Source organism: Ursus maritimus, unplaced genomic scaffold (genome assembly GCF_017311325.1).
Source record: "Ursus maritimus isolate PB19 unplaced genomic scaffold, ASM1731132v1 scaffold_2, whole genome shotgun sequence".
Lineage (NCBI taxonomy): Eukaryota > Metazoa > Chordata > Mammalia > Carnivora > Ursidae > Ursus > Ursus maritimus.
Window position 1 is genome coordinate 41,542,317 of NW_024424452.1, and position 10,256 is coordinate 41,552,572.

Below are 10,256 nucleotides of genomic sequence, written 5' to 3' on the forward strand. Positions count from 1 at the left end.
ACGGCCCCCCCCCCCCCCCACCCAGTCCTCAGGGAGGGAGGAGGAGCTCTCTCTAGTCCTCCCCTGAGGACCAGGAGTCTACATCTCCTTCCCTCGGAGTGAACTTCAGGAACTGGCCTGCGCCCAGGTGAAGAGGAGGTCCTGCCCAAGGGGACTTCAGGGCACCCCCCTCGTCCTCCTCCTCTTCCAAGGGGCTGCCTTGGTCCCCCCCGGGGCCCCCCAGTTTCCCCTGCCCTCCTCCCTCAGACTGCTGCAGCCCGTTTACCACCCCCCCACTCACGCGCTCTAACTCCTCCCTCAGGCTGGGGCCCTGGCCATTGACACCAAGGGTGTCCCCTACTCCCAGACCCATGTCTCCCACCCCACTGAGGGTTCCCAGAGGGTCAGGGACCTGGTCCTCCCTCTCCAAGGGAACAGGGTCAGACTCCGAGCCCGAGGGCTCTGTGCTGTCCGGGAACTCAGTCTCCAGGGCAGCCATGCGGACATCGGCTGCCATGCCCCTCAAGCCGTCATCCCAGGGGACGCTGACACCTGTGGTCTCAGACCCCAGGAAGTTCCCTCTCTGAGGGCCACTCAGGGCCGGGAGGGTGCCGACAGAGGCCCCCGGGGCCCACCGGCCGGCCCCTGGCTCCCTCCCATCTTCTTCCTCTTTGTCTTCCTCTCCCTCCTCCCCACTTTCTTCCTCATCTGCAAACCCATCAGACTCCCCATCCCCATCCCAGGCTGCAGGCTCCAGGAGCAGCTGAGGCACGTGGCCTGCAGGTGCCACAGCCTCCCCAGGGACCCCAGGCAGGAGAGAACCCTCGGTCTCCAGGTCCTCAAATTCCTCTGACAAGTCAGAGTCCTGACCACCTTCCTCCTCCTCCTTGTTCCCGACCTCCTCCTCCTCCTCTTCCCCCAGCCAGGCCCCCTCAGAGGTCTGGACAGAAGGATCCCAGCCTTCCTTTCTGGCCTCCCCTTGAGGGAAGGGCCTCTGCTCTCCAGCCAGGTCCCCCCTGGGGGAGGCCGGGGACCGGAGATAGAGGCCCAGGGGCGTGGAGTCAGGAAGAGTCTCCCCAAGCTCGTCAGCCTCGCTGTCTTCTCTGTTCTCCTCCCCCTCCTCCTGGAGACCCTCAGGGCTCCCCTCAGAACCCAACTCCTCCCGCTCCCCCTCCACCCTTCCCAGAGCCTGCGCTCTGCCCTCCAGGCCCCAGCCAGCCTCCTGGCTCCCCTCAGCCAGGAGCTGGAGGCCAGGGGCATCTCCAGGGATGGGGGTGGGCACCCGGGGCTCAGGGGGCCTTGGGCTGGGGGCCGCCCGTGCTAGCTCTGCTTCTTCCCCTGCTTCCTCTGACCCCAGGGGCCTGGGCTGAGTGGTACCCCTACTGCTTCCACCCTGAGAGGGGCACTTGGTCTCGGCAGGAAGCCTGGCCTCTGCCCCCCAGGGGGCCTCGGGCTCTGCCTCCTCCCAGCCCCTGAGAGGCTCTGGGGGGGCTGTGCTCTTCCTGGACAGGGTGGAAAGCTCTGGGTCCAGAGCAGCTGTGTCCTCTGGGTCCTCTCTGGGCCCTTCCAAGCCCTGCATCCTCTCTGCCTCCAAACATTCCTCGCCCATGGGTGGTGCCACCCCCTCCTCTCTGGCCAGGCGGCTTGGGTCTTCCAACCCTACCATCTCCTGCTCTCGGCCCCGCCGGCTTCCCACACCAGACTCTCCCACAGCTGTCTCTAACCCCAAAGTGACCTCTTGGGAGGCCTGGCCACCCCCTGGGGACTCGTCTCCACCTTCCAACACTGGCTCTCTGGCCTCTGACACTCCCCGTGGAGCTTGGAGGCCTGGCGCCCCCACTTGCTCTGACTGCCCTTCAGGGTCCCGGAAACCCTCAGTGCCTCCCTCCCCACTGGCTCCCTCAACTGGGACCCTCTGCTCTTTGGGCTCAGGGCTCCCTGGGTGGCCCTCGCCTGTGCTCCAGACATCCCCGGTGGCCGCCAGCTGCCCCTGTCCATGCCCCACAGACTCCTTCCCGGCGAAGCCACCCCACTCCGTCCCGTCCAGCTTTGCCTCAGCCTCCTGTCCTGCTGCCACCCTGCCAGGGGGCAAATCCTGATCCAGTTCTCGGTTCCCCACCATATCTTCCCACCTCTGCTGGTCGGCAGATGGTGGCAACTCCTGTCCTTCCTCTTTCAAAGGCCTTGGCGACTCTGGATTCTCCTTCTGCTGGGGGGTCTCTTCCTCGGTCAGGTACCCTTGACTTTCCTGAGCTAGCTCTTCTGGAGGTCTCAGATTCTCTAGGTTCCACCCGCCCAGAGATCTCAGTGATTCCTGATTCTCCTTTTCTAGAGGCCTCAGTGTCTCTTGGTCATCTTCCACAGACTCCAGTGGTTCTTGGGCTTCCTTTTGTAGAGGTTTCATTGTCTCCTGATTGATTTCTTCTGGAGACCACAGTGCCTCCTGAGTTTGTAGAGATTTCAATATTCCCAAGTCTTCTCTTGCAGGCTTTAGTGGTTCTAGATCCTCTGTTTCTGAAGATCTCATTGCCTCTACACTCTCTTCTTTTAGGAGCCTTGATAACTGTTGATTCTCATTTTCAAGAGGTCTAAAGATCTCCTGGTCTTTTCCAAGAGACATTTGTGGCTCTGGTTTCACCTTTTCTAGAGGTCTCAATATTGCCTGGTCTTCTTCTACTACGGACTCCACTGGCTCCTGGTTCTCTTTTTCTTGAGATCTCAATGTCTCCTGGTTTTCATCTTCTAGAAACTTCACTGGCTCCTGGTTCTCTTTTTCTAGAAGTCTCAGTGTTGCTTGGTCTTCTTCTACTAGAGACCCCACTGGCTCCTGGTTCTCTTCTTCTGGAGGTCTCATTGTCTCCTGGTCCTTTTCTTCTAGAGACCTCAAGGACCTCTGGTTCTCTTTTTCTAGAGATCCCAATGTCTCCTGATTCTCATCTTCTAGAAACTTCACTGGCTCCTGGTTCTCTTTTTCTAGAAGTCTCAATGTTGCCTGCTCTTCTACTAGAGACCCCACTGGCTCCTGGTTCTCTTCTTCTAGAGGCCTCATTGTCTCCTGGTCCTCTTCTCTTCTTCTAGAGACTTCAAGGACCTCTGGTTCTCTTTTTCTAGAGATCCCAATGTCTCCTGATTCTCATCTTCTAGAAACTTCACTGGCTCCTGGTTCTCTTTTTCTAGAAGTCTCAATGTTGCCTGCTCTTCTACTAGAGACCCCACTGGCTCCTGGTTCTCTTCTTCTAGAGGCCTCATTGTCTCCTGGTCCTCTTCTTCTAGAGACCTCAAGGACCTCTGGTTCTCTTTTTCTAGAGATCCCAATGTCTCCTGATTCTCATCTTCTAGAGACTTCACTGGCTCCTGGTTCTCTTTTTCTTTAAAACTTGATGTCTTCTTGTCTCCTGGTCTTCCTCTAGAGACCTCACTGGCTCCTGGTTCTCTTCTTCTAGAGACTTCAAGGACCTCTGGTTCTCTTTTTCTAGAGATCCCAATGTCTCCTGATTCTCATCTTCTAGAGACTCCACTGGCTCCTGGTTCTCTTTTTCTAGAAACCTCGATGTCTCCTGGTCTTCCTCTAGAGACCTCACTGGCTCCTGGTCCTCTTCTAGAGACTTCAAGGACCTCTGGTTCTCTTTTTCTAAAGATCCCAATGTCTCCTGGTTCTCATCTTCTAGAGACTTCACTGGCTCCTGGTTCTCTTTTTCTAGAGACCTTGATGTCTCTTGGTCTTCTTCTCCTAGAGACTTCAGTGGTTCCTGGTTCTCTTTTTCTAGAGGTCTCAAGGTCTTATGCTTCTCATCTTCTGGAGGGTGTAGAGACTCTTGGTTCTCTTTTTCTAGTAGTCTTGATTTCTCTAGATTGTCATCTTCCAGAGACCTTAGTGGCTCTTGATTCTCCTTTTCTAAATCTCTCATTGACTCAAAATTCTCTTCTAGAGACCGTACTAAGTCACGATTTTCCTTTTCTGGATACAAAGATGCCTCTAGATTACTTTCAAGAGACCTCATTAGTTCTTGATTCTCCTTTTCTAGAGATTGCAATGTCTGTGGGTCCTCTTCTCCTACAGGTTTAAGTAGTCCTAGAGTCTCGTTTTCTAGAGGTCTCACTACTTCTGCATCTTTCTCTTCTAAAGATGTCAATAGCTCTTGATTCTCCTTTTCTAGAGCTTTTGATGTATCTAATCTCTCTTCTTCTAAAGACAGTGGAGATTCTGGATTCTCCTTCTCTAGAGATCTCAGTGTCTCATGGCTCTGTTTTTCCAGAGACATCAGTGGCTCTTGAATTTCCTCCTCCACAGACTTCAGAGTTTCTTTTTCCAAAGGACCCTGGGAATCCTGGATTTCCTTCATGTTCAGACCCCCATCTTCTTGCCGTGTTTCCTGCTGCAAACTGTTCACCATTTTGACCTCTATGGCTATTTCTTTCTCTGCCAGCCCCCAGATTTGCCCTTCACCTTCCTCCTGGAATCTGCTGGCCATTCCAGACCCACTGGGCTCTCTCCCTTTAGCCTCTAAACTACAGGGGTCATGGCTGAGGGGTGGGGCCGAGGAGGTATGATCCTCAGGGGACTGGCCAGCACTGGCCTCTTGCTGCTCACCCCCCGGCTCCTCTGGTCCTGGCAGGACGCTGGAAGGGATAGCCACTGTGGCTTTAGCCCGCATGGCCTCTGGAGCCTGCTGCCTCCCGATCTGTGGCTGGAGCAGGGAGAGGGGGGCGTCCTGGGCTCTGATCTCTGCATCTGTAACAGCGCAGGGAGCCAGAAGTGTGGGCGGGATGGGGGTGCTGGCCAAGGTTGGGGTACGGGCCTGGAGGAATTCTTGGTTCTTCAGAAAGCCTAGCACAGGTGTCTCAAGGGCATCAGGCAAAGGCAGGGAGAGGGAAGTAGGGCTCAGGGCAGAGCGCAAAGGTCCCAGATGCCGGCCCTCTGGGGTCCCAGGGAAATGCAGCTCCAGCTTAGGGTCTGGAAAGGCAGAGGGGAAGAGACAGTGTCAGTAGGGACTGGTGGTGGCCGGGAGCTTCAAAGCAGCTACCACTTCTGGCAAGAGCGCCCATGAGCCCTGCCCCCACCTTCCACTGGCTGGGCTGAGAGTAGGCTCACTGCTACTGGAGGCCAAGGAGTCAAGACCTAGACTGGGTCTCCCAGGAGTTGAAGCACTCTGGGATATAAAGAGCAAAGAAGGAGAGGTGTGTGTGTGGGGGGTCTGGCCCCTCCTCTTACCCTGGAAGCCGAAGGAAGCCTTGGAACCACTGCCGGGGCTCTGCAGCCGGGAGTTCTCAGCCTCTAGGAGGGTCCTGGGGATGAGGGAGGAAACGCGGGGTCAGCTGTCTGCCCTCAGGCCTCTGGCAAGCCAGCCAGGGAGGATTCAGCTGAGCTGGTGTCTCGGCCCCGCGGGGTTCCTCTTCATTTCCACTGCCGCACACAAGCCGTGAGCGGGGAGTCCCACTGACACGCCCCAGAGCTATCACCCACTGGGTCGCACAGCATCACACACTTATTTGGGACACAGCAGATTCCCACACAGTCCACACAGTGTACGCACACCCACACAGCTCCCCCCACCCCAGGCCAGTGATCTCATCCTCCCTGTGGGGCCGATTCTCATGCTAATTGCTGCCTTTGTCCACAGTGCCTTCTGGAGGGTCTGAGGAGGGGGCTTCCCGGGGGAAGTGGGAATTCTCAGGCCGTTCCCATGGGATAGGCTCCCTCCTTCTCCCCCAGGGCCCCCAAAGCTGGTCACAGACAAAAGCAGATGAATTCCACTCTCTCTCTCCAAATCCTTTTCATGCCTCAAAAACCAGTGCTGAAGCCCGCCCAGACCCTCCTCTGAGCGGTCTGACTGGGGGTCAAGGCCCTTATCCGGGGATCTCTAAGCACTCTGGGTCCCAAGCCTTTCAGGGCATTGGAGGTCTTTGTGTCCACAACCCTGCCTCTGTGCCCTGCAGGGAATGAGGAGGGGACGGGGGCAGGTGGGGGGATTGGGGGGGCGGGTTATGCCGAACATCTACTCTCTGCTCCTCTCACGGACTCTGAGTCTGCTTAGTGTTTGCCATGGTCTCACCTCTGTCCTTGCCGAGGGGGCACCTGCTCTCTGAGCTCTGTGCCCTCTTCCTCATCCCAAGACCCTCACTGACCTTCCCTCCAGGGGCCCTGCTCCCGTGCTCTCCTGATCCTGTCCCAGGGCCCCTGTCCTGGGTGGCCTGTGAATTCTAACGGTAGTGTCTCGTGGCGTGCCCAGCCCTGGCCCCCACCCTGTGGCAAAGCACCTTCCTCAGGCTCCATCCCTGAGTCCTCAGGCCGGACAGGCCAGTGTCCCAGAAGGGACTGTGGCTTTGCCCAAGGCCACAGAACTGAGAGGCAGCACTTCCTCGGTCTCAGCCTTTCTAGAGCCAACAGGAAGTGTGACCAGCAGTGGGGCTGGGCAAAACCAGGGCCCTAGGGCTCGAGGGGAGTCAGGCCCATGACATTCAGGATGGAAGGGGCCTTGGATGTCACCCAGCCCATCTCCCATCTCCAGACAAGGAGACCATGGCCCAGGTCAGGTACCCCCACCCCCAACCCGCAATTCCTCCTTTGTGGGGCTGCCCCAGGACATCATCCCCTCAGCGTGCGCGCGCGCGCGCACACACACACACACACACACACACACACACACACAGAGACTGGGCTTTTCAGCCCCTTGGTGGCGGGTCTGGATGGAGAGGCCCCTTGTGTGTCCAGCTGTCTCTCCTGAGGCCGCCCCACTCAGCAACCTCACCTCTCCTAGGGGATTTCCTAGGCACAGGAGACTTTTTTGATCCCGAACCCACAGGGGAGCAGGTGGGCTCCGGTGGGACACGTCCTGGTATGGCAGGAATCAGCCCAGAGTCACAGAACGCAACGGTAGCCCAGTTGCCACTACCCATGGCTCTGGGCCCCTGCGGCGGGGTCTCTGCCTCCCACGGTGTGTGCGCATCCGTGCGCCTGGGTGGCTCAGAGGGTCCCATACCTGTAGGTGGCCACCTCCAGGCTGAGGGACATCTTGAGGTGTGCCAGCTGCTGCCGACCTTCCAGGACCTGGGCAATCTGGCTCTGCAGGCCCTGCTTCTCCTGCTCCAGAGCCTCCACGGTCAGCTGCAGAACAAGGGAGACAGGCCGTGAAGGGGCGGGCTCCCCCTCACCGCCCTCCCTCTGCTCCCCTACTCCCTGCCCAGAGCAGCCCCTCTGGAGCTCGAAGATGGGGGGGGGCTCCAGGGCCTCTCCCACGGGCTCCTTCTCTGAGGATGCTGAGCGAACGGGATTTCAGCTCCCACAGGAAGGGGGAGGTGAGGGAGGAGAGGAGACGGGTTACAGAGAGGAGAGGGGGAAAAAGTGGACGCAGAAGGAAAAACGATTAATCAAGAGGCCTGGAGCCCGCAGGACTGGAAGGCCAACAATCCGTGTCCCAATCACTGTCTCCCGGTCCTCACACCAGGCCCCCACCCCCTCCACTTCCCACATGTTCTGGAATCTTTCTCCTCAGAGAGGAGGGGTGGGAGGTGACCGTGGCCAGACCTCGGTCTGGCCCAGGCGGGAGGCTGTTTTCTCAGCTGCTGGTCCCATCTGCGCAGTGTGAGGGCGAGCAGCTGTCCCGGCCTCTGGAATGTGCTGGGGGGAGCTGAGAAGCAGTGACATGGGAGTAGGGCTGGTGGCCGCACATCGAGGGCCCCTGACCCCCTCCTGTCGGGGAGGAGAGCAGTTGGGAACGGGGCAGACTCAGCGCGGCGGGGTGGGGGCTGGGCTGGGGGCCGGAGTGGTGACCTGCGCATCTTCTGAGCCGCAGCAGAGCCCAGGGAGAAGCCCGGGGGCCCCGACGACAGTGTTGAGGCTGCGACGGTGGTGCGCCTGTCCACCCCGGCCGGCCAGGGGTGTGCTTTGACAGGGCTCTGAACCCCGCCATCCCCACCCTATTCTAGACAAAGTTGGGAAAGTCACGGGCCTCTGGCACCAGTATGGCTTTCTAAGAAGCGGCCCCTGAACGGGCAGCCACCTCCACCCCCACCCCCCACTGCCCTCCCTAGGTCCCCGAGCTCCGCGGGGATTGCTCGGCTAGCCGACCCTTCCCGGTCACCTGGAACTTCTCGGTGGCCAGCAGCCGCTCCTGCCAGCGGCCCTCCAGCCTCTGCTCCAGCGCCGCCCTGCGCTCCCGGAGGCCGCCGCGCTCCGCCTGCAGCTGCTGCAGCTCGAGGCGACCCTCGCGGGCGCCCTGCACGGCGCGCCCCAAGCGCTCGCGGGCCTGGCCCAGCGACGTCTCCATGCGCGCCACGCGCTCCTGGTAGCCGCGCACGGCCCCGCGCCACGCGTCGCCCAGCTGCCGCGCCAGCTCCTCCAGCTCCGGGCGGGCGCGGGCCGCGGGCGCGGCGCGGCTGGGGGCGCGGGGCCGGGCGCTCAGGACGGCGCGCTCCTCCTCGTGAGCCGCGCACACGCCTTCCAGCTCGCGCTCCAGCTCCGCCGCCCGGGAGCTCAGCCGGGCCTGGGCGCACTTCTCGGCCTCGGCCGCACGCCGGATGCGGGCCGCCTCCGCCGCCGCCCGCTCCCGCGCCAGCCGCTGCTGCTGGCACTGGCCTGCCACGCCCTCCACCTCTTCCGCCAGGTTGTCGCGCGCCACCTCGGCCGCGTGCTTCTCCCGCCAGCGCTGGTCTACGAGGGCCCGCAGGACCGCCAGCTCGCGTCCGCGCGGCGCGCCAGGAGGCGTCCCCGGTCTGTGCCCGGAGGCCCCGAGCTCGCGCCGAGCAGCTCGTCTGCTCCTCTAGGGCCTTCACCCGCGCCAGGTAGGCCTCCAGGCGCCGGCTGAGCTCCCACATCTGAAAAGATTCCTCCCCCAGGCAGCCCTCCATCTTGCTCGCAAGTCTGACCCACCGAAGGTGGAGAGACGCGGGGCAGCGGGAGAAGCCAGCAACTCTCAAAGCTCTCAGGACGGACTGGGAGGGAAAAGGAGACCGGCGGGGACAATGACGGGGCGGGGCGAGGAGCAGCCGAGCGACTGAACGTCGGGAGTGGGAACGAGGCTATTCATACTCCCGCCAGCCGGGCGGGAAAAGGGGCGGGACCCGGGCCTTAACCCCTGGAGTTCGGGAAGTGGGGCGGGCCCGCGTCCGTGCGCCCCGCTGTGCTGGAGCCTGGAGCCTGGAGCCCAGCAGAACGCCTGCCTGGGAAACCCGATCCCACGGAGTGGCTTTCTGAGGGAGGAGGCCGTGCCCACTACTGAGCCTGGGGAGGGGGCCCGGGGACCTAGGCCTGGGGGGGCGGGAGGCAGCGGGGCGAGTCCCAGTTACTGAGCACACCCAGGAGGGGTACCACTCACGGAATTCCTCTAAGACTCGGTGTCTTCATCCATAAAATGGGAGCAACGATGGGCATCTCACGGAGCCGCTGGACATTGGCTTGTTTTGCAGATAGAGACGCCGGGAGAAGGCGGCATTGCAGAGGACAGAGGGACCCCGCCTGGAAAACAAGAACAAATACGTTCTGTTGGGAGACGCAGCACGTGCACACACACCGGGAAACCGGGAGATGTGGGCAGGGGGTGCGTACCCCACTACTCACCTCCGTCCTTCCTACCGCTCTTCCGGACGACCCGAGGCTCACAAACCCACTTTGCAGGTAGGCCGAGGCCTCCCCCAGTTCTCGGGGAAAGGGGCCCCATCCCGCCCTCCATGGCAGGGGGGGTTTAATGGGCAGAGGGTGCCCCCTGGTGGTGAGCGAACCAGGCCAGGAAGAGGAAGCAAGCGGAAGGCCCCTCTTCATCACCAGCAGCCCCACTTTCCTGAGCCTCCGTAAGGTGCCGATGGTGTTCTAACATCTCACTGGCACCCTGCGACTGAACCCTGAAAGCATCCCTTTGAGGGTCCAACGGGTCTGGAAGCCGAGAGCTCACTGGGTGGGAGCAGGGGGAAGGCCTTCTGGAGGAGGGGGTCTTTGTGCAGAATAGTGAGGGACAGGTACGGTGTGGAGAATGCGGAGTAAAGGGCAGTGGGGCCAAAAGGGGATGGAGGGGATCTCTGGGGAAGGATTTGGTTTTTTTAAGATCTTATTTTATTTATTTATTTTTTAAAGGTTTTATTTATTTCTTTAACAGAGACAGAGACAGCAAGAGAGGAAACACAGCAGGGGGAGTAGGAGAGGGAGAAGCAGGCTCCCCACTGAGCAGGGAGCCCCATGCGGGGCTCGATCCGAGGACCCTGGGATCCTGACCTGAGCCGAAGGCAGCCCCTTAACCAGCTGAGCCACCCTGGGGAGGGAATTTCTGCTCCGGTAGATCCAGTTT

At 60.4% G+C, this 10,256-nt stretch overlaps 1 protein-coding gene across 1 annotated transcript in view; it reads right to left on the reverse strand.

Moving 5' to 3' along the window:
- Positions 1-12: 12 nt before the first annotated feature.
- Positions 13-10,256, reverse strand: part of NES (nestin) — a 10,733-nt gene continuing 489 nt past the window's right edge. Inside the window, exons 2-6 of the mRNA XM_040635817.1 lie at positions 8,061-8,393; positions 6,960-7,084; positions 5,192-5,265; positions 3,561-4,933; positions 13-2,704 (exon numbers count right to left, since the gene is read on the reverse strand). Of these exons, the coding sequence (XP_040491751.1) occupies positions 53-2,704; positions 3,561-4,933; positions 5,192-5,265; positions 6,960-7,084; positions 8,061-8,393 (4,557 nt within the window). The 3' untranslated portion in view covers positions 13-52. The remainder of the gene's footprint in view (positions 2,705-3,560; positions 4,934-5,191; positions 5,266-6,959; positions 7,085-8,060; positions 8,394-10,256) is intronic.